General features: G+C 37.1%; 2 protein-coding genes across 5 annotated transcripts in view; one reads left to right on the forward strand and one right to left on the reverse strand.

The window, feature by feature from the left end:
- The window catches only part of C3H1orf112 (chromosome 3 C1orf112 homolog), a 44,674-nt gene extending 36,715 nt beyond the window's left edge, over window positions 1-7,959 (reverse strand). Inside the window, exons 1-6 of one of the 2 annotated variants that reach the window (XM_045547407.1) lie at window positions 7,745-7,959; window positions 4,774-4,813; window positions 3,443-3,531; window positions 1,887-1,991; window positions 1,275-1,415; window positions 72-237 (exon numbers count right to left, since the gene is read on the reverse strand). In XM_045547407.1, coding sequence (XP_045403363.1) covers window positions 72-237; window positions 1,275-1,415; window positions 1,887-1,991; window positions 3,443-3,531; window positions 4,774-4,813; window positions 7,745-7,855 — 652 coding nt within the window. In that variant the 5' untranslated portion in view covers window positions 7,856-7,959. Of the gene's footprint in view, window positions 1-71; window positions 238-1,274; window positions 1,416-1,886; window positions 1,992-3,442; window positions 3,532-4,773; window positions 4,814-7,744 lie in introns of those variants that run through there. The other variant, XM_045547408.1, reaches the window with a different exon arrangement.
- A 70-nt stretch (window positions 7,960-8,029) lies between these two features.
- Window positions 8,030-10,547, forward strand: METTL18 (methyltransferase like 18). Of its 3 annotated transcripts, XM_045546407.1 has the most exons (3): window positions 8,030-8,144; window positions 8,957-9,028; window positions 9,175-10,547. In XM_045546407.1, the coding sequence occupies exon 3, from the start codon at window positions 9,382-9,384 to the stop codon at window positions 10,501-10,503; it is 1,122 nt and encodes a 373-aa protein (XP_045402363.1). In that variant the 5' UTR covers window positions 8,030-8,144; window positions 8,957-9,028; window positions 9,175-9,381; the 3' UTR covers window positions 10,504-10,547. The 3 variants fall into 3 exon arrangements, with proteins under 3 accessions (XP_045402363.1, XP_045402365.1, XP_045402364.1); XM_045546409.1 differs by lacking the exon at window positions 8,957-9,028; XM_045546408.1 differs by lacking the exon at window positions 8,030-8,144 and having other exon boundaries at window positions 8,158-9,028.
- The last annotated feature ends 12,358 nt before the right edge of the window (window positions 10,548-22,905 follow it).

Raw genomic sequence — 22,905 nt, forward strand, 5'->3', positions numbered from 1 at the left:
AATTTTAACTGATGTATGATTTATAATCATCATACACATCATATACTAAGCAGAAAGTTTTCTTCACTTACCCATTACCATATTCAAAATACCATCATTCTCATCTACTAAAGGGTCCGTGCAAACCATATCCAGTAGCTCCATTAGCTGCTTTTGAAGAGAATAGGCCTCCTTGAAAAGAGCCTGGAGAAGGTCTGAAACTAGGTGTAAGCGCCCAGAATACACAGATTCACTATTCTGATCACAAATAAAAATGAGAGAAAAAACAAATCATAAAAAACTCAACAGCCAAATTTACTTTAACTCATACCATTAGAGATCATAAATTTACTGAATCACATATTCATTCATTAAACAAATGTTTACTGAACATCCATTATACATAGTATAACCGGAGAGATGCAAGCATGTATAAAATATGATTTCTAACTTCCATGACTGTGCTAGAACTAAAAAGGAGATAATATATAAGGTCAGGGGCATGACATTTTAGCACCCAGTCACCAAAGAAAAGCATTAATTAGTGATTTTCATTCACCTAACAAACACTAAACTTCCTATGCCCCACAAATTCTAGGCCAGCTTTTGTGCCTTAAAGCTGCCTCTGGAATGTAGAGATGGACTAAATAAGGATTAACCTCCCTGTATTTATTTATTTATTTTCAGAGACAGGGTCTCACTCTGTCACCCAGGCTGGAGTCCAGTGGCATGATCATAGCTCAATGCAGCCTCAAATTCTTGGGCTCAAGTGATCCTCCCAGGTAGCTGGAACTACAGGTACATGACACCATGCACAGCTAATTTATTTTTTTAGACACAGGGTCTCGCTGTGTTTCTCAGTCTGGTCTTGAACTCCAGGTCTTAAGCAATCCTCCCTTGGCCTCCCAAAGTGCTGGAATTACAGGCATGCACCACCCCACCTGGCTGTTAACTTCCCTTTATAAAAGGAAGTCTGGCACCTAATGATTAAGGTGACTGATTATTGATCCACCAATGCCATATGACAGAACAATTTCAGGATCACTCTGTCTCAGTCTAAGTCCTTATCATTTTTCTTTTTACAGGAGAAATAGGATAAAATAAGGGGCCACTTTTTATGCCTTCCTTATAACCACTTATTTTGAAATAATTATTTATACACATACTCTTGGTTCTTTGGAAAGTCTACTCCAATAATATAGGCTAAAATGTAAAATCTTGCACAAACACTACTTTACTCAGCCCTTTTGCCCTTGATTCTATGCCATTTAGAGTATACTTAGACCTTTACTCACCTTACAATGTACAAATGTACTTTTGATTACATGAAGGACTGAGGAAGGGAGACTATGAATATTTTGTAGAATGATGGATTCCTGTGTGGCACAGACATGCTGAACACATCCTGTAAGAGCTCCTAAGAGTTGCACCATTGTCTGGAAATAAGGAAAGAAGTTTCATTCAGAATATATTTTTTGTGCACTGAAAAGGTATCAGACAGTATGCTGGGTGCTAGGGATACAGCAGTGAACAAACCGGACACCTTGTTCTTCTTTTCACAAACTTCAGTATATCAGAACTACAAATATTGAAACAACTATCTAGTCATTTGGAATCCTAACCCAAACTTCAAAGCATGTGGCAGGTGTTATACACAGGTGCCTTGAAATTATAGGTGGGGCATGCTATCTTCATGATTTGTTTTCTTATAAGAGCTTAGATATTTACTCAGCAAGAAATTGTGTAAAAAAATTCAGAATTCATGTTTCTGTATTTGTATCTTTAAATCTATAAATTTAATTCCAGCACTAAGCCATTACATAAAGAATGCATGACAAATCAATAACAGTATAAAAATTCTCACACTTTAAGCTCCTTCTCTCTCCTTTCTAATACATTTGACTTACTTGTAAAATATTCCTTAGAGTGGTCTGGATTTCTAAATTTTGGCTTGAAAGTCCGCTGGCTTGACTGGTTAATTCATACACCATGTCATCAAATAATTTCATAGTCTGTGAAAACAAATCAGGTTATAAATAGGAATAAAAATCACTAGAAAATAAATCTTTAAAGAAAAAAACACAATAGGATTATTTGATTTTGCATTTAGTAACACCCATAGGATATTGTCTAGACTAACAATTACACCGAATTAAGTAAAAAGTATATATAAAAAGTATTTCTACAATACAATTCCTTTAAAAAAAAAAGCCTCGTAAGACAGCTCAAAAATTTAAAAAAAAATTTTTTTTAAAAAGCCTCAGACAGAAATTGATTTATTTTCTATTTCTGTGGTTTGAATCTATTTTATAGCATTAATTTAAAAAAAACTCACTCAAACTTCATTTTTGGGGAATGAAATAAATATAAGTACTACTTTTTGCATGATAAAAGATGACTGTCTTGACCAATCAATATTCATATGTGCATTTATAAGGATATTTTCTAGAAGTAGTAATGAATTTGTACTGAATCTACTTGCTTACATTCTAACCAGCTCCGCTTTGTGACCAAGATACCCTTCCCGGATTAGGGGTACAATATGTGACCTCACAACTAAGACTTTTGTCTGTTAAAAGTTAGCTATCCTAAGATCTTAACATTCAGATCTTTCTAAACAATTTAAATGGGCTAAAAATTATAAGAATAACAACACAGTCAACATCACAATGTAAAGAAGATATTGTTTCCCATAAGCCTGGTAATGCTCAACATCCTGTTTTCATCTGTATAATGCCTGGATCTTTTTCTGGTGGACAACAACAAATTCTAAGAAACTTTTCAGATAGAGAATAATCAAGTGACTATGAGGAAAAAAATTCTGATGATTATCTGTTTAAAAGCTAAACTTAGATATCGATTTCAATAAGAGAGAAGTTATCACAAATAAATCTGTTTCATTTTGGTACCAAAATAACTTTAGTTCCCTCCATTGAAAAAAAGTATGACTGTCCTTTTCAGACAAAAAGTATACTATATATATGTAAAAAATAATAATGTAGTCTGTGAATTTAGTGTTTTTTCTTAGTTATTTGATTTTACCAATATTTCCGCTTTTTTAATTGTAGGACTTCTTTAATAAATTTTAGCTCCATTTTTCCAGACACTGAAATATAACAATTATTGACAAATACTACAGAGAAGATAAAATAAGGCTTAAGTAACTTAATCACCTATCCAAAGTTTCATTTAATAGCTTTCAAACACAAGAATATTTAAAATTAACTACAAATAATTTAAATTCAATTGGTAAAGGATCTGTACAATCTGAAAATGTTTTTAATCACTTAATGATCACGTTAACACCACTATATTCTTACATGAGATCTTTTTTTACTACTATTTTTATTTCAAATGTTTGATACATTAGAAAAACACAGCCACATTAAGAATAAATTACCTAAAACTAAGGCTAGATTTTAGCAAACTTTATAAAATGTAAATTAAGGTAACAGTACTATACCTTTGGTAATGCTTGTGAAAAGAAAGTCTGTTCCAATGTCAAGTAGTTCATATGAGGTAAAAACATTTCTACAATAATCTTCAAAATTTCTATAAAGCAAATAGAGACATCTTTTTTAAAAATATTAAATCATGTCAGTCAACAAAGGCCATTGGCCTTTACCAAATGCAAGAATACTACCAATCTAAAGATTTGTATGGTTTCAAAATGACGTATTCTATGTAGAAAAACTATTAAGTATCCAATAGCAAAAATTATCTATAATAGAAAAAAAGGGAAGGAAGGAAGGAAGGAAGCGAGGGAGGGAGGAGAAACAACCTAAATATCCAAAAATTGACAACCAGTTAAATGGATGTGGGTACATCTACTGAGTAAGATCCACCTACATTGAAATATTTTAAAACATGACAAAAAGATTCCAAGACAGTATAATTCCAATTTTAATACACATAAACATGTACATACAAAGAATGATAGACAGCCTGGCAGGAATCTAATCTGTCACAGGATTAAAAATAGCATAGGAAAACAAAATAAGAAAACAAGAAGAAAGTTTTTTAAAAAACAAAAAAAGAATGAAAATAAAAAGAAATCTATTCTCATCAATATCTTAACCATTTCAGATTAGTGGATATTTTATAATCTTTGTTTTCCTGCATGTTTCAATTTTTCTACAATGAACATAAATAACTTTTATACTCAAGATAAAAAAAATTGTTACTTAAAAGAAATTAGACCCCAACAGGCAACACAGATTCAAAATTATGAGCAAATATTCCACAACCAACTGAAATGTAAATAGAACAAGCTAAGTCAAAGTATGAATAAACTGAGCAGTCTAGTCTTAACTCTCAATATCACCTCCTGACTAAAAGAGTAAATCTCATCAACTAACACCAATGAAGACAGAGGAAAATGAGACAGTCAACTTTCTCTAAATCACAAATTTGTTATCACTTAGACAATGAGCTTCTGGCAATTAGGAAGTATTTTCTAAATGACAGTAAACATATTAGAGGATTAAGGTTATTAAGTAGACTGCAAATTATGTTTCATATGGGTCTAACCACAATTTAACATTTATAATTTACAATGTGCTTATACATAAATCATCAACAGAACCCTTTTGGTATCTATCTAAAAAGGAATTTAAAACTTTAAGCACTATAATTTGAAGGAATTGGCCATTTTAAGTAACCAAAGGTTGTGGAGGCTGTAACATAGAAAATGATTAAATCTCAAGGGAATACAAATCATATCCATCGAAGTCTGTGGAACTCAGACTTCAATGACATCAAAGTAAATCATGCAATTAAAATAATTTTACTTACGAATATGCTCAATCCAACTGTCAGAATGTTGATACAAAGAGTGAGATAATTAAGGAAGATACTTGTATCATAGTAATAGAATATTCATTACTGAGAATAAATTCAAAAATGACTCATCTTGAAATTTAAGCAGTGATCCATAAGAATTTGAAATTAAACTCAAATTACTGCCCTAATTTTGCTTTTAAAAACTTAACATTTATTAGATAAACAAACAGTATTATAAAAATACTGTAAGGAAATATTTTCAAAATTGTTCAGGGACAAACTTGCCTTTTTAAACCATGTATAGTCATGAAATATTTTTGACAGATGAGAAACAGTGCTATAATAATCCACGAACTTCTGGTTTCTATTACAGGAAAGAAACTTCTCGTCATTTCTATAGTACTTTATATGTATGTCTTAAGTCACTCATCTTATTTTCATGTTACCTGCATACCTATCTTACCAACCTTATCAGACTGAAATTCTTCTGCACATAGCAGGAGCTTACAAATATGTGACAATAAATTATCCCATGTCCAATACAAAAGTTAACAGTAATCACATTATAAACTATACACTTATCCACCATCAAGAGTAATTGTTAGAAAAGTTTTACTGTAAAAACAATATAAGAATCATTAATTATGTCAATAAGAAAAATGAATAACTAATTCTACTACCCTAATACATGAATTGATTTCTCTTCTGAAATCTTACTTTGCATACATATTTTTGAAGACAGCAATTCCCTATCTACCCAAAAATAATTGAGAAAGGTATTGTTCAGCAGCAATCAAAATGATGTATAGTCCTTAAACCATTTGTTCAGTAAGGTAAAATTTGCCTTATTAAAAATTTCAGTAAAGCTCAAAAAATTCTAGCCATTCCAAAATTAACCATAAGTTATGACTACGTAGACATGCAGGTAAGGACTGGAAAAATAATATGTAAAACGCAAAACATGAAATTAATTGGGTGATGGTATTGTGGATTTATTGCAAACTTTTCCTTCATTTGTTGAAAATAGTGAAGATAAACCACCATAAGCTGAAAAAATATTGTCTAGTGACACTTCCAAGCATTTTTAAAACATGAAATATTTTTAGCTCTTTACTGAATGCTATGTGCCAGGCACCCTTCTAGGTGCTGAGGATAACGCAGTGAAGAATATCAACCTGCCTTTATATACTTTACAGTATAATGTGGAAAAGTGGAAAATAAAGCAAATAATTTCTGTTAATGATAAAATGCTCTTTAGAAAACTGAACAATATGATAAAAGTATAACAGACCTTCCCTCTAAGGAGGTGACATTTGAGCTGAGACCTAAATAAGATGTACAAAAGGCTGGGAGATCAACCTAGACTGAGCAAAGATCCTGAGGTAGGTAAGCCTGATGTATGTGTGGATAGAACATAGTTAGCTAGGTATGAGAGAAGGGTATGGGAGCTTTGAAGGTAAATTTGGATTTTATCCCTAATTTGCTGAGAAGCAACTGAAGGTGGTTTAAAAAAGGAAGTGACGTGATCTATGGTTTCCCCTCTGAACTTTTTTTGAAGAATGGATTACTAGAGGACATGACCAGAAGGAAGTTATTGACAGTCCAGGTGAAGGGTGATAGGGGTTTGGAATCAGAGTGGTAGCAATCGGGAGTGGACTGATTCAAGTGGAGTCAGAATCAATTAAACTTGCTCATTGGATGGGAGAGAGAGAGAGAGAGAGAGGGAGAGAGAGAGGATTAAAGGTTTTGGTTTGTAAAATCATTCACATACTTTGATGAAGAAAACTGGAGGAAGAACAGGTTTGGGGTTCAGTCAAGTTTGAGATGCACGGCTAGGTGGGAATGTTGACTTTCAATTTAATGAAGTCCCCCTATAAGCTTGAGAGGAAGAGGAATCATGTTCCTTATCTTTGTTCTCCCAAAGCCTATCACCATGCCTGATACACATTAAATACAGATAAACATTATGTACCTAGCAAAGGTTTTTGAGTAGGAAATGGTTATTTGTTTCCAAGTTGAAATGCCTTGAAGACAGCAATTACCTATCTATCTACACAAAAACTATAAAAGGCCTTTGGTACCTTCTGGATTTGGCTAATGACCACATGAATGACTTCCACGTAATGGTAATATTTAGTTATGATAGGCGTTAGCTGTGAAAAATTATTTGTGCAGTGTCAAAATTCTTTCAAGTGAAGGTCACTTTTTCCTTTTGAGGGTAATTTTATGTTGAAGGTGAGTTTAAAGACGTAAATTTACACACACACACACACATTAACATGAAGGGCTAGGACTGCAGGCACATTTACAACCACAAAGGCACGAGACTAATAAAGAATGGTCTGCACCTGAACCACAGAAGCATTAAACACCACAAATCTTGCACACGAAATCCAACAACCAGAAGCAACTCTTTTTAAAAATAAAGAAAAAGAGGTCCGAGAAGGGAAGGGGATAAAACAGTTTTATTTACAGAACATCTTTTAAAGATTTGACATCATAGAACTACATCCTTCAATTCTTAAAATGCTGAGAAAGGTAATATTCATATTCATTACCCGTCTTACAGGTGATGAAAGCTCAGAGTATCTCGCTTTATTTCATCCACCTTTTAATAGCCAAAGATAGCCTTATAGCTCAGGTCTGAGTCCTTGCCTCCCCCACCGTCCCCATGCAAAGTATTTACATCTAAGTGCAAGTAACGAGTACAGAAAAAAAGACGCAGAGCAACGGAAGAAAACGCCACATCCACTACCAAAACCTTAGGTTTTGCGAACCCTTCCAGAAACAAAGCCTTCGATTTGCCCCGGTTCTCGCTCACCCTCCAGTCCTCACTGTTCATCCCACTCATCAGCAAAGAGAGAGAGAGAGTTCAGGGCGCAGCAACAAAACACGGCCTGGCGGTGCGTTTGAGTGGACAGAGGAGAAAGGTTCGCGAGCCGCCCCACACCCTTCTCGAGGTGGAAGTGACAACCAAGGATATGAGGAGCCGGGGCAGAACGGACGGCAGTTCCTGACGGCATAGCTCCTCTGGCCAGCTGCTAAATTCCTCCAGAGCAACCGCACTCGCCGGGACAACGCGCTCCTGAGACATGCTTTCTCCGAACAGCACAGCTTCAAACTACTCCCGCCAAGCCCAGACCGGAAACTCCCATCGTCCCGGCAGCCCTTGCGAGTCTCCGCCGGCCACACAACCATAGAGAGGACGCGAGCTGGGTTCCTCGGTGAGCCCTGGTCGCTCACGGCCAGGCAGGAAGCGGGGCTTGTCTGGCCCTCGGAAGACTCGACTCACTGGTGCGCGCTTTCGGTGCGGAGGAGGCGTCCGGACGCCGGGTTGCTCAGCCGAGTGATCCCAAGACTCTTCGGCCAGCGAGCATCTCCAGGTCGGGATCGTAGTAAACATTACATTGAGATGGGGAGGTGAGGGCTGGAAGTCCCCAGGTTTGCTACCCGTGGGGTTTTTAGATTGCACTTCTGGGGTTACGTTTGACCTGGGACCTGCAGCCGGAAATAACTGCGAGCCCTGCAGGGTGTTGGAATAGAAACAAGGCACATTCCTACCAGCTTAACCGTCATCCCCCTCTTTTTACATCTTGTGTAAGGGGAATAAAAATCCCACCTGCTAGAACTGTGCAAATTGAAGCAGATGGTATAAAGTGTCAAGCACAGTAGATACAGAAAAGATTCTCGATGAAGTTGTTTCCGTTTTCTACAGGCCTCTCCAGATGGTGAATGCAGTGCCCTTATTTTGTATTTGTCCTGCCACCTGATTAGTCTTTACTGATTACTCTCCAGTTGCCCCACTAACGTACCTTAGGGCTGCTGGTCTGGTTTAAATGTTTGTAGTGAAACTCATCTTTGGGATGAATTTACACCAGCCCATCCATTGCCTGTGCATGTTTTCAAAGGGATGCTCATTTACCAAAATAAAATCTTGAACTTCTGTTATTTGAGACAGTAAAAGACAGAAGTGAAGAGATTCTGGAAGTTTAGGGGGTGACTATGTTTGGGTACAGTCAGGACAGCTGAAAGATATCAAGTAGCTAGGCTGTCCTGACTGAGAATCTTTGACTTTATGTTTGTTCTGGTGGTGGTGACTACTGCTGTTGTTCTCTTGTTTAATAGTTTATTTTCTACTCCAGCTTTTGAACCCCAAAGTTGTGTGTGTGTGTGTTTCCAATCTCTCCCCCTACAGCTTTTTTAGAAAAGGCAGCTTGTCTGTGGTCATACCACCCTGAGCGCGCCTGATCTCGTCTGATCTCGGAAGGTAAGTCAGGCTTGGTTAGTACTTGGATGGGAGAAAAGGCAGTTGTATTGGGGGGAGGCAGGCTGTTTAATATTACATTTTAGTAAAATTGTGACATTTTGCTTTAGTCATCATTTTCTTTCTTTTTTTTTTTTTTTTCTCTCCAGGGCTAAATTAAAAGAAGAGGAAAAACCTCTGAATTTCAGTTGGAAACATCTCTAAGTATTTGTTACAGTGTATAAGCAGCTAAAGGCAAAGTGGCCCCAACAACGCTAATTGAATAATTGAGGCAGGTTTATGTGTGTCATCAAATTCTATCCAGAAGTTGAAGAATATTTCTATAAATTTAAGGACTGTGTGCATTTAATGAGAAAATGAACTTTCAATTTAATTTTACTATTGAAGACCATCTGGAAAATGAGTTAACACCCCTTGGAGATGGAGCTTTGATGCTGGATTCCTCAAAAGAGCTGTCAGTCTTAGAAAGTCAAAAAGGAGAACAGAGGTACAGAAAATGTTCTATGGAACAATTTGACTTGCCTCAGGATCACTTGCGGGAACATAAGTCAGTGGAAAATGCAGCTCATTCTCAAGACACAGACAGTCCACCCAGTGCAGCTTTCAGTTCAAGTCACTTAGAGCCACATGAAGAACAGCCCTGCTTGAGAGTTGCCAAAGAGCATGCTATGCCTAAAGATTTAAAGAAAGTGTTAGAAAATAAAGTCATAGAAACATTACCAGGTCTCCAGCATGTTAACTTATCAGCAGTTAAAACCATCTTGTTGAAAGACAACTTCCCTGGAGAAAATATAGTTTCAAAAAGCTTTTCTTCTCACACTGATCTGATTACAGGTGTTTATGAAGGAGGCTTAAAAATCTGGGAATGCACCTTTGACCTTCTAACTTATTTCACAAAGGCCAAAGTGAAATTTGCTGGGAAAAAAGTGTTGGATCTTGGCTGTGGATCAGGGTTGCTGGGGATAATTGCATTCAAGGGAGGGGCCAATGAAATTCATTTTCAAGATTATAATAGTATGGTGATTGATGAAGTAACTTTACCTAATGTAGTAGCTAACTCCACTTTGGAAGATGAAGAAAATGATGTAAGTGAACCAGATGTGAAAAGATGCAGGAAATCAAAAGTAGTACAAGAACTATATAAGTGTCAGTTCTTTTCTGGGGAGTGGTCTGAGTTTTGTAAGCTTGTACTAAGCAGTGAAAAACCCTTTGTCAAATATGATCTCATTCTCACCTCAGAAACCATTTACAATCCGGATTATTATAGTACTTTGCACCAAACATTCCTTAGACTGTTAGGTAAAAATGGACAAGTACTTTTGGCCAGCAAAGCACATTATTTTGGTGTAGGTGGAGGTGTTCATCTTTTCCAGAAGTTTGTAGAAGAAAGGGGTGTATTTGAGACTAGAACGCTCCAAATAATTGATGAAGGACTAAAGAGGTTCATAATTAAATTGACTTTTAAGTGCCCTGGTTAATGTTCATTGAGTGTCCTAAGTGAAATAAACACAATGACCAAAAATTTGTTTTGTGTGTTCAATTTCTGTTTTACTGTTATTTTTTTCTGAAAATTGTATGTTGTTCATTTAGTTTTGTTTATCCAAATCATAGGCCAGCTATTAATATGTTAGCAAGCTTCGTACTTAGTAGGTGAGACTGAGAAAATATCTCAACATTTGATGAAATCTGGGAAATCATTTTGTAGGAAAGTCCTCTGTTCTCCACTTTCATTCCATTTGACCTCTCTACCACCTTTGACATTACATAAAATTGATCCCAGGAAATCCTGCCACTTCTTATCTGAAGTTTGTGAATTTCTTCCCGTCTTTGTTAGTCTCTTGTTCACATGAAGTGCCTACTCAGATCACCCTGCCATTAATTCAATGGCATACATAATATGCATCACTAAATGGTACTGAACCTAAATATTTGGTTGAAGGCCTTAGGTAACTAAGAAGAAGTTTTTGTTTTATTTTGTTTTTTATATCCATTTACCTTGTTTTACTATAGTAAGGATCAGGATCTTGAGCTGTTGAATTCACATTGAGATGAGGAAACAAAGGGGAGTCTGTGATAGAGTATAAAAGTGATAGAATTTACAGTACTTGAGGTTAACCCTGGTAGCCAAGTGAGAGACCCTAGTGTCTTGGTAGAAGGAAAAATAATAGGAAAGGAGAATTCCAGATTCTGGGGAGTAGAGCCACCTCACCAGTTGTTAACATAGTACGAAAGAAAAGAAGAAAGAAAGTATTTTGTTGATTTTAATGCCAAAATTTTCACATTTTATCACATTTGAAATTGGTATTTCCCTTGCTATCTATAACAATAGTATAATTGGAAGCATTTTTTCCTTTCTTCGAAATAACTGAAATAATAGGACACCTTGGATTCAATTAAATGTGATATTTACTGGACACCTGCTAACCAGGCATTTTGTATAGCATCTTGCTTAATACTTAATAACCTTACGAGATGTATGTCATCTCCATTTTAGTAATGATCATAATAGCTAACAGTATTACCAATACTAATAGCTAATAGTATACTAATAGCTAGTAGCCTTTGCTATAGTATGAAGTAGGAGAGTTCTCCATTTGCTAACATTTAATATTTGTAACAGCCCTGGAGTAGGATCTAATTACTATCCCCATTTTATAGATAAATTGAGACTCACAGAAGTAATTTGCTCCCAATCGCATTCCTCACCTTGATCCAGAATCTGAATTAAAGTCTTTTTTAAAAGTTTTACACATTTTCAACACCCAGTGGTCTCAACCGTACCAATGCCTGTTCCATCACAAATAGTTCTTAGCACTCTTTTATTATTCTGAAATGAAAGTCATAGTTAAACTTATTTACACATATCATTAAAAATTTAACTATATATCCCTAATGTATATATAATCATTTATATGTATCCCTAACTACAATATGAAGAAAGTACTTTATAATCATATAATTTCTAACCCATCAGATAAATACACAGATATGGCTACACAGAAGACATATAGCAAGATATTTGTCCTTAGAGTACCATTACTGAAAATGCCACAACTAACAATTCCAGACCTACCTATTATATAAGGTAGAACAAAGAGGCCCTGACAATTGGATTGGCTAATTGAGGACGTACAAAGCACTGGACAAAGTCGCATGACACAACAACCAATATAAATGATTTAGAGACAAATAGGTATCTCTCAATTCTCCAAGATGAAGTAGACTTTCAGTGAGGTCTTATCCAGGAGGCCTGTCCAGGAGTAGCAGAGACACAGGCCCTAACCAGGGGCTCGGGACACAATTTTTGTCCGTAGGGAGGAGGGTCCAGTAAAAGAAGTTATCAAAGCAGAAGCCCAGTCCTGGGAACTAGGTAATTCTGGCATTAAAGATAAATCTAGAAGTAGCAGACAGCCCAAAGAGGACACACCTACCCAAGATAATTGGCAGCAAGGAGCCTCGAGATACAAATTATGGCCACAAATCCAGGGGAAGGATGCAGAATAAGCTTTATCATGTAAGTAGCTTAACTTAATCATTCAAGGGGCATATATGTTAAGATTATGGATTTTGGAGTCCAATACAGGACTTACAATAGTATCTGGCAGAGTTTTGCAGTTATTTTTTGTTTGTTTATTTGTTTTCTTGCTCTGTTGCTGGGCTAGAGTACAGTGGCATCATCATAGCTCACTGCAACCTCAAACGACTGGATTCAAGCAATTCTCCTGCCTCAGCCTCCTGAGTAGCTGGGACTAGAGGCATGCACTGCCAGGTCTGGCTAATTTTTCTATTTTTTTGTAGAGACAGGGTTTCACTCTTCCTCAGGCCAGTCTCAAATTCCTGGCCTCAAGAATCCTCCCACCTCAACCTCCCAGAGTGCTAGGATTACAGGCATGCACCACTGTACCCAGCCCTAACAGAGTCTTTTAAAGAATGAGAATTAATATTGAGCATATATCATGGTTTCTATCATATGGTTCTTACATATAAATGGAAATTATTATTTCCAAGAGTTCTTATACTGTTTAGTCACCCTGTTTTCTCAACCAGATAAGGCGTCCTGCTCACTTTTGTTAAAAATGGGGTTTGTGCCTTTACAGTTTACAAATCCCACTTGAGGATTTGAAGAAACAACTAAGTTCCAGATGTTGCACTGCCCAGCATCAATCTCCTCTCTCTCCCACCACATATGTGTATCCCTCCCACCCCCACCCCTGCTCGCACCCTCCCATCCCTAAAAATTGCCATTTTTGGAAAAAAATTACCTCTATTCAGTCATGTCTGGTCAAAGCTTGTCCAAATTCTTTATGTGTGTCTCAAATGTCCTAGGAATCAAAATCCTTCTAGATATCTTCTATTCTAGACTAAACAACTTCTAGTGGACGCTGAACTTATTTTAAATGGCATGAGAAAGAGTATTCAGGGCAGGGGCATTTATTTAAGGGAGAACTTCTGTGGAAAGATAGACTAAAGCCTAGAAATTCAACACACACCCAGTTGGCTCCGTGGCACAGCATGTTCTCATTAACCAATCTCTAAGCCAGCTTTTTATTATCATTGCTTTGTCCACCGTCATTGTGTTTTAAAAGTCTTCAGGGGAGACACATTTTCAGAGATTTGGTTTTATTCCCTGAGCTTTCCACAGGTTAAACGCTATTTCCTGTTGGCTTCGCTCTCTTCAAGCTCCTCTGGATTTTTACAATGAGAATCCAGGAGTCTTTCTCTTCTGTAGAAAATACCTCAGAGAAACATTTTCTAGGAAGGGTGGTGCAAAATTTGTAAGGCTCTTTATTTTAGTTCCTTTTATAGGAAATGCGGTCAAGCCTGGATTTTAAACATTAAAACAATCACCCTCTTAACTCTGACTGGTTTTCATTTTCCCAAAGTGGTAAAAAGAATCTTAGTATGTAAACTTCTCCCAAATTACTTCAGAAGCTCTTTTCTGCCTTGTCTCCTATCATAGCTCAACATGAAGAGAAATAACCTTAGTTAGACCCAAAATCATCAGAGATTCTTATGTCTCTGGTAATTGTAATTAGTTTGCTATCATCTAGTACTATCATATAGAAATTTTACCCAATTGCTTAAAAATAAATGAGAAAGCCAAATGTAAGAACGTGAATGTAAATTATTTGGCCAATGTGTAAATGATATGGCCAATGTCTACAGAGACATCCTAGATGGGCCCACTGTTTGATCATATGTAAAGACGCACAGAAAGGTTTCTGTTTCTATAGGGTATTTCAGTGATAGGAAGAATTGAGCCCCTTCCAGGTGCCGCTTCTTAGGTGCCCGACCTTTGGGTTTAATTTTCTCCCATACTTGCCAATCAAATAGAATTCTGCCCTACTCTAAAGCCCAAACACATTTCTGTTCCATGAAGAATTTACTCAGTACTTACTATGTATAGGGAAGACAATTTCCATTTTCAATAATTTATCTGTTAAAGAAATGTATTACTTGTAAGTAAAGTTTACACTTGTGTTTTAGAGTAACTCAACACCCTTCTGGTTATACTCCATTTCTCCTGGACCTTTTATAAAAGCAGGGTTATGCACAGAAAAGTCCCCAAGTATATTTGTGTTCTGTGTGCTCCTTTTACTGTGACTTGTGCATTTCCTTTGTTAATCAAGCGACTTTGTCAAATTTAATTTATGAAGGGTCAGAGATTAACTAACGGGAAACAGAACAATAGATAACTGACAGCTTGGGACTCAAGCCTCCCCAGAAGAAGAGAGATGTATTAAAGGAAACAAGCAAACAAACAAACAAGATGGGACAGAAGAGAGAAGAAAGAGATGAAGAATGATAGAAAGATAGACACGGAATTATATTAATTAAAATTTAGAGTAGCAGAAAGAATGCTGAGAAAGGTAAGATGGTAGAGTCCAAGGAAGAAGACCAGGCAGTCAGGAAGTCAAGAGGTTGCCTGGAATTCACACAATAGTTGAACTTTTAAGCAAGTGACTACGGGTGGGCTTGCTAGTGACTCATGGTGGGTGGAGACAATCAAGGGCTGGGGGGGTGACAGCCTGGGGAGAAGCACTTGATGACACCCCAAGTGACCTTGCTGTGCCCCTGACATTTGACAGTTGGAGTTTTGGATTGTGGAACAATATTACTGAGCTTGATACCTACAACAGCCTCCATCCCAGTTTGCCTGAGACAGTCCCACACTGTGTGTGTCGTCCCAGTGTCCCATCTGGTTTAACACTCTAGCACTCTCAAAAGCATATTCGTGACAGCTTCGTGTACCAATCCTGCAGCACCATCCTTAACCTTATAATTGTGTGGAGTGAGTCAAGATTTTTTTTAAAATTCACTCAATAAAGAAATATTAACTTCCAACCAGATATCAGGCACTGATCTTGAAAATGAATTTATTAAGTTAAAATGATACAGTCTATGCTTTATAGGGTCTTCCAATCTAGGAAATAGTAACACAACCAGTGAACTTCTTGTTTCACATACTGTGCAGGTTTCTGATAGGGTTGTCCTTTTGAGCTATAGAGTGAGACCATATCCCCTATAATGGGGTTGACAAGGGAGAAAGTTGAAGGGGAAGAGAATGGGTGGATCATCTCAGGTTGGGGTGAATTGATTCAAGTATCAATTATCCGGTGGTGACTTGGCAGATTTTCAGACAGAACTAGAACTTGGAAAGTTGATCAAAGAACTAGGAAATCTTGCTTCTCTTTTTTTGACTCTGGACTTGAGAATTGAGGCAGTTCCTGACGGGTGAAGGGACAGATGTCCTCTGCAGGCTATGGGGGACCAAAGGCTAAAAATGAATCTCATAAGAAGAATGTTAGGAAGATAATATTCCCCTCTTCCTAATTAGAGATTCCCTAACCCATTGGCAACCCCAAAGGCCATGGATTTTATTTTAGTAAGAAAATGACTAGTTTCCTTATATACATATATTCAAGCAAACAACTAAAATGATAAAGGGAACAGCAATAACGACAGCCCATGTTGGGACAGTGCTAAAATAGAGGAGAAATTTTGGGGGGCCAGTGAGGGGAGACTTCTCAGAAGAGATAACATGTAACCTCAGACTCAAATGTAAATGGATTTTCACCAGACTGATAGGGGAGTAGTGTTGGAAGGGTGGAGAGCTGAGTGCTTAACAGACAGAAGGACTAGTCTGGGAAAAAGCACTGAATTCCAAGAGCAGGTTAATTCATTAATTCATTGAATATTTACTGAGCACCTACTGTCTGCCAAGCACATTTCTAGGTGGCAGGTGAAGGAGGAGACTGTGCATTTCCAGCCGGTACCAGCTGATGCCAGTACTGCTGGATTATGGATAGCAATGTGAGCAGCAAATCTCCAAATCATTGAGCTGTGTGACCTCGGTCAGATATGAAGCTGGCTCAGTGACTGAGGTAAAGCTTTCCAATTCATTATTTTTTCTGTTAAATTGTGTCATCAATTAAATTTCTTCAAAATTTCATTTTACCAACCAAAATTACATGTTTTATGAGCACTTTTAAAAATTAGCATTCTTTTAAAACAATTTAACACAGTTTAGTACTTTAGTTTAACATTTCATCGAGAAAGAATTTTTTAATGAGTAAATTCAGTCTTTTAAAAATTTACCTACACCCACAGTTCTAGGAAAATGCTGCCCTTCCTATTTGTTAAGCAGATGACAAAGCTCTGAGTGTAAATCTTGGATTTCACTTATCACACATAAGGATCAATCTGTGAAGTGTGTGTGTTTCTTGTAAGGAAGTGACTGTGATGTATTTGAGGTGGAATTTAGGCTGAGGCTGCATACTTATTTTAGCCTAGCAGATTGAGGGGCTGATAAATTTACAAAACTCTCAGGGAAAGTAATGGGCATCTTATAGGCCTGAATATTTTTCATGGGCATCTTTACCCTAGAGTGTTATGACTTTTTGTTGTTTCTTAATCACTAAGGATATCTCAGAACCAGCAACACCGAGCACAGATAGGCATCCAAGGATGGGGCAGGCAGTGGGGTGTGATGAAAGGCCACTGGACTAGAAGGCAAGCAGACCCAAGTCCTAGACCTGACTCTTGCCCTCAGCAGCTGTGTGCATGCCTTCATCAAGTGGCAAGGATCTCTAATAGCTCTCTCTTCAATAAAATGTTGGATAGTATTTGTTCTGTTTATCCCACTGAGTTATGAGTTTCAAATGTAATATTATACATTAACATTTCATATAAATCTGGGACATTATTCTTATGTAAAACCACTGTTCTTAATTCATGTTTCCTTTTTGTTTCCATATGTGACTAAAACCAAATTTTCCAATACTGCCACTGCCAAAATTTAGTTAATTGCTTCCTTTGGTTTATCTACCTCTAACCAAGGATTGTCCCAATTCACTCTTCCTAATGCTAATCCATTCAACCCATGCCACCAGACAATAGTATTTATAGCACATGCATTTCATCCCATCTTTTCCCTGATTAAAATCTTTAACAGCTTCTCATTTTTAAAGACTTTGGCCTCTAAAGTGGGTATACAAAACATCTCCTTATAATGTAGGAAGAAATTATCAGATTATATGTTTGTATTAGTTTTAAAATTTAAAACATAAGAAAAAATAACTCTTGATTTATTTCCCATGGCATAAGATATACCATGAGGTTAGTACCATCTCCTAATACTCTGCCAAAATAAATGTCTGTCTTTATTTACATTACTTTAGAATCATAGGGATCATGTTTATAGGGAAGAGAGCTTATGAAGTCTCCATAAAAAAGTGGTAAAAATGGGGTCATCATGCCAAGACTTTCCAAGGGAAATATTGAGGAGGACTTGCATTGATATCACTGATTACTCCAAGTGCAGCCTACCCCTAATGGGCTTCCGGAAAAAGGCCCAAGTGCATGACAAAAGGGTCAGTGTTTTAAAATACTGCTTCTTTACCTCCAAATTTTTAATGGCTCTCTATTATCTCAAAGATAAAGCTCAAATCCCTTAGTCTGTATTCAGGAATCTCTTTAGCCAAAATTACCATTCCTATCCTGTCTCAAGAGCACTGCTACAACAATTCCTCCCAAAACAATCTCTGTCTTTCATTAACAAAGCTTACCCACCCTATTACGCCTACTCCAGCTTCCTTTTTCTCTTTGCTTTTAACATTTCTACTCCTCATTTGAGACCTACCTTAAGCCCTACATCTGTGAAGCCTACCCTAACCTTTTGATCCACCCTGAACTTCCTTGGAATGTGTCTATATTTTACCACTTAAATAAAAAAGTTTTACAGTCAGCATAACTATACAAGTCATCATCCAAACTGGGATAATTTTGTGAGTAAAATGAAGCAATTTTAATAATTTTGCCAGGATGACAGGTGTAAACCAGGACTGTTCTGGACAAACCAGGATAGGTGGTAAGTAATAAATATCCCCTCCTGGGGAAATTTTTAAAGTCTTCAAAGTTAGAACCATGTATCTTAAATTCTTCTATTAGGTGGTGATTTATCTATATTAGGAATTGATAAATATTGATGGATGTTTTAATAGATGTGTGGAAATGTTCAGAACTACAAGATTGGGTATTATTTCTATCATCATTAACATTTACATGCAAGAAATCAAGTTTGGAAAAAACTATCGTTCTCTAATACAAGAAAGAACAAAACATCGAACCAAGGCACAGAAAAAGTCTTCAAACAGCCATCCTACTCTTACATCTTGTCCCAAAATTAGTGAAAGGCTAAGAGATTTACATCTTGTCCCAAAATTAGTGAAAGGCTAAGAGATGTGAAAAGCCAGTAAGTGGAAATTTGAGCCATTTTTTATTTTATGTTTTATGTGGGCCTCTCTTGACCTGGTTGTATTTCCAGGGGAGCATGGGGCAACCACAGTGGTCACAGCGAACCTCATGTCAGGCCGACAGAAACAAATACAGGACATGGTGGTTCGAAGCATTGTTACCCTCTGGGTCTTAGGGCCCTGGATTAGTCAGTTGTGCCTGGAGTGGACCATCCAAGCATGTTTTCACTACTATTTCTCAGGAGATATTTCCAAGTTCTAAAAAAAGGAAGTCTGGCCTTTTCTCCATGATGTTTCTTTATTGCTATTTTATGCGAAATCACAATGCAATCTCTTATTGAGCCCCAGTGGCCCCTTAGGGCCCATGCTCCTTGCTGGGTACTGACAGTGCTTCCTCCAGGGCCACCACTGGTCCTGGCATCTCTTACCAAGCACCAGCGTTTCCTACCGGGCACAGCTCCACGATGCCAAAGTTGGTCTGATGTGAAGTGCAGATAGAAACTTTTCCTGCCTTCTTTTTTGGATTATATTCTATTGGAGCAAAAGCTCTTTCAGATGGTTTTAATTTTTTTCTTCCCTCCAGCAAAGCACTGAACGTTACCCCCTCTGGACTCCGAGATGAGTTAATTGCAAATCTAGGCCAGGATACAAAACTGGGAGGAAGACACCATATTCTAATTAGAAACATACCTCCCTTCTGTCACCTAAGAATTTATTACAGAGTCAAGCTCTTTCTTGAGGATGGATTATTTCTGTACCAGGTGGAAAACATGCAAACCGCCTGGGCTTTATTTTTTTCCCCTAGTTTAAACCCTTCTCCAGATCCCACTTCTCCTTCCACTTGTCACCTCACATCTTCACTCCTTTTTACAGAAAAACTCCTCAAACTAGTTGCACGTGATTTCTGCCCCCACATCTCCTCCTATCAGTTACCCCAGAGGGTAACAATACTTAGAACCACCGTATCATGTGTTTGTGGCTGTCAGCCTGACATGAAGGTTTGCTGTGACCACTGTGGCTGCCCCATGCTCCCCTGGAAATACAACCAGGGCAAGAGAGCCCCACATAAACATAATCACTCCAATCACTCCAAAACTGTTCAGATTAACATCACCACTGATCTCCACGTTGCCAAATCCAATGGAAATCATTGTAACTTGGCTGGCCTATAGCATTTGGCACTGTCAATCTCTCCTTCCATTCCTCTGTCCATTTACAGGGCACTGTCCTGGATTCCTTCTTATGTCTTTCATCTACTGTCCCAGTGTCAGGTTCCTTTGGGGGGCTGGAGGTATATTACATTTTCCTACCCAGTGAATAAAGACAGGAAATGGTCACTTAAGACATTAGTGGTCATTTCCTTTATTAGAATAAAAGTGATTTCCTTCCCAATATAGGGCATAGTTTTGTATTTAGTATTAAATTGTTTTAATCACTGTACCTTTATAATATAATTTTGTATCTGGCAGGCAAGACTTCCCTTGTTCTCTTTCCTTTTCAAACCTTTTTTACAGGGGTGGATAGGATGCTATTCACTATTCATACTTACTTATTTTTCCTAGGTAACCTTTATAATCATCTGATAATTTGTAATATCCTTTGATATTTTGTTTGACATTACATTAAATGTATAAGTTGGTAAGAATTGGAACATGTATAATATTAGATATTCCAATCCAGTAATGTGGTATGTCTCCCCATTTATCTAAGTTTTTTTTCTTGAGGTCCTTATTAATGTTTTTCAGTTTCTTCAAATGTCCTACAAATTTCTTAAGCTTATTCCTATGTATCTTATTTTGTTTTTCAAATTGTTAAAGTGAATGGGATTTTCCCCATTTGTTTTTAAACTGGTAGTTTTTGGTAAATAGAAAAGATATTTATGTTGGACATTTTCCTTTTTTTAAGCTTGTCTTTCCTTCACTTTGGAAGACCTCAGATCTCACCTAGGGAAGCAGCACACAGTAGTAGAAAAAGCTTTGGGTTGAAACCATGTCTCTCACTCTTGGTTCTGTATTTTGGTATTAGTAACTGCATGACCTTGAACCAGTTAGTTAACTGGTTCTGAATATCAGTTACCTTACCTATCTGTAAAACAGAAATCATCAAACTAACTTCATGATTTTCTTGTGAGAATTAAATGGAATAATATGTGCTAAACATTTATTTAGTCCCAGTCTCTAACATGATGCACATAATAAATGCTCAATAAATGACTATTGAATAAGTATTGTCAACAGAGAGCCATAATCCCCTGCAAACCAATCATGAGCATTTTCCCCTTGCACTTTTTAAGAAAAGAAGGTAATACAATATTAGATGAAGGGTTACAGAACAACTTTTGATCTGAAATCTCGTGTCATGAGTGAACAAACTCAGAAGTAAGAGCAGGGAGGCTTATGTGATGGAGGTGGCTGCATAGATGGACTAATGCCAGGGAACCCAGAAACCCACCATCATACCTCCTTCCCAGCCCTTGCTCACAGCATCTGAAATGAAGTACAGAGCCTGCTGTTGGACCAGACAGTGCTCTACCCTTGGGTTACCTTTGAAGATACAACTACATTTAGACACTGATACTTTCATATAAACTACTTTATCAAAATCCTTTTTTTCTGTAGAGATGAGATCCAAGGACACAATACCCCTGGTGCCTATGGTGGAAGAAGACACAAAAAATGGAAAAAGGAGGCTCAAAAGATTAATTTCACTTATATGACGTTTTCCCTAATAGTTGCTCTGGGAAAGTGAACCCATTTGCAAATGACAAATTCACATTTTTAATTCAGGGCATTTCCTATTAGTCAGTTATCATCATGGCTTATATATATGTGTCCATTGTAGGTTTTCTGGGTATTTAGTAATTCCCTAGAGGTTGGTCAGTCCTTGGTAAGTTTATGAATTTGATAATTTGAGGAACAAAGGGTCAAGAGGTAAGGTGTAATAGCTATGAGACTGAAAGGAAAGAGCTAACACCCTGTGTCTTACCATGTTAGTCACTGAAGACTAATAGTCTGATTGCTATTTCAAATCTTGTTTGAAAATTGTCTTTCTGTTGCCTAGACTTGTCATGTATACTGAAAATTTTCTTGTTATTGACAGAGTTTTGGAAACAGTTAATCCTGAAAACCCTGGTGGACCTTGAATTTTCTAAATGGAGCTTCAAATTTTCTGTCCTGGACAGGAAGCAACTTTGCAAGGTTGTTAACCACAACCAGTGAAACACCAAAAGTGATCCATTAGAAACATGTCAATATCAAAGACCACATTTTAAAATTCTAAGCAACCAATTACACCCAATTTTCCAGGGTCTCTTCTGGTGTCTTACTTTTTTATGTCTCACCAGCATTAAAGTTAGAATAAAAATCTAAAGCTTCATATCTCCAGTGTTGTTTCATTTCTGCTACCAGTATCCTCAGAAAATTACAATCATCCACCATCAATCCATCCATCCATCCATCCATCCAGTCACTCAGCGAATAAGAATTGAGAACATACTTAAGAGCATGTTTGTATGCGAGGCAATGTATTAGGTTATTAACTGTGACATGTCTGATTTCCTTAAGTACTAAGTTTAACAGTTGATATCTCTGACATTTTACTTTGACACTTCTTGTTTTATTTTTATTGTGAAGTTACATACTCAGTCTTTCAAACACAGGTTTTGGCTTGTGATTATCTTTCAAAAAAATTTTAGAGCAATTTTTGAGAAATCATGGATAAGTCAAAAATTTGTGTTATTTTCTAATGTGAGTTCTGTTGTAGAACCGATGCAGTGTAGACAGCTTGAAATATCAACAAAGTGTTTGGGAAGGACAGGGCTAATAAATGCACAGTACACTGATGGTTCAAGAAGTTCCATTCTGGTGATTTTAATCTTGAACTAAGCCACGTGGGCGACCTGACGCCAAAGTGGATAATGATGAGCTGAAAGCTGTAGTGAAAGTGAATTCTTCTCAACCTGCACGTGAATTAGCAGCGAGGTTTAATGTTACTATTCCAACAATATTGGACCATTTGAAACATATTGGCAAGGTAAAGAAGCTGGATAGATGGATTCCTATCTAAATGAATGAACTAAACGAATGTCAGAAGAGAAACTGTCTCAAAGCTTGCCTTTCTTTGCTG

Source organism: Lemur catta, chromosome 3, assembly GCF_020740605.2.
Source record: "Lemur catta isolate mLemCat1 chromosome 3, mLemCat1.pri, whole genome shotgun sequence".
Lineage (NCBI taxonomy): Eukaryota > Metazoa > Chordata > Mammalia > Primates > Lemuridae > Lemur > Lemur catta.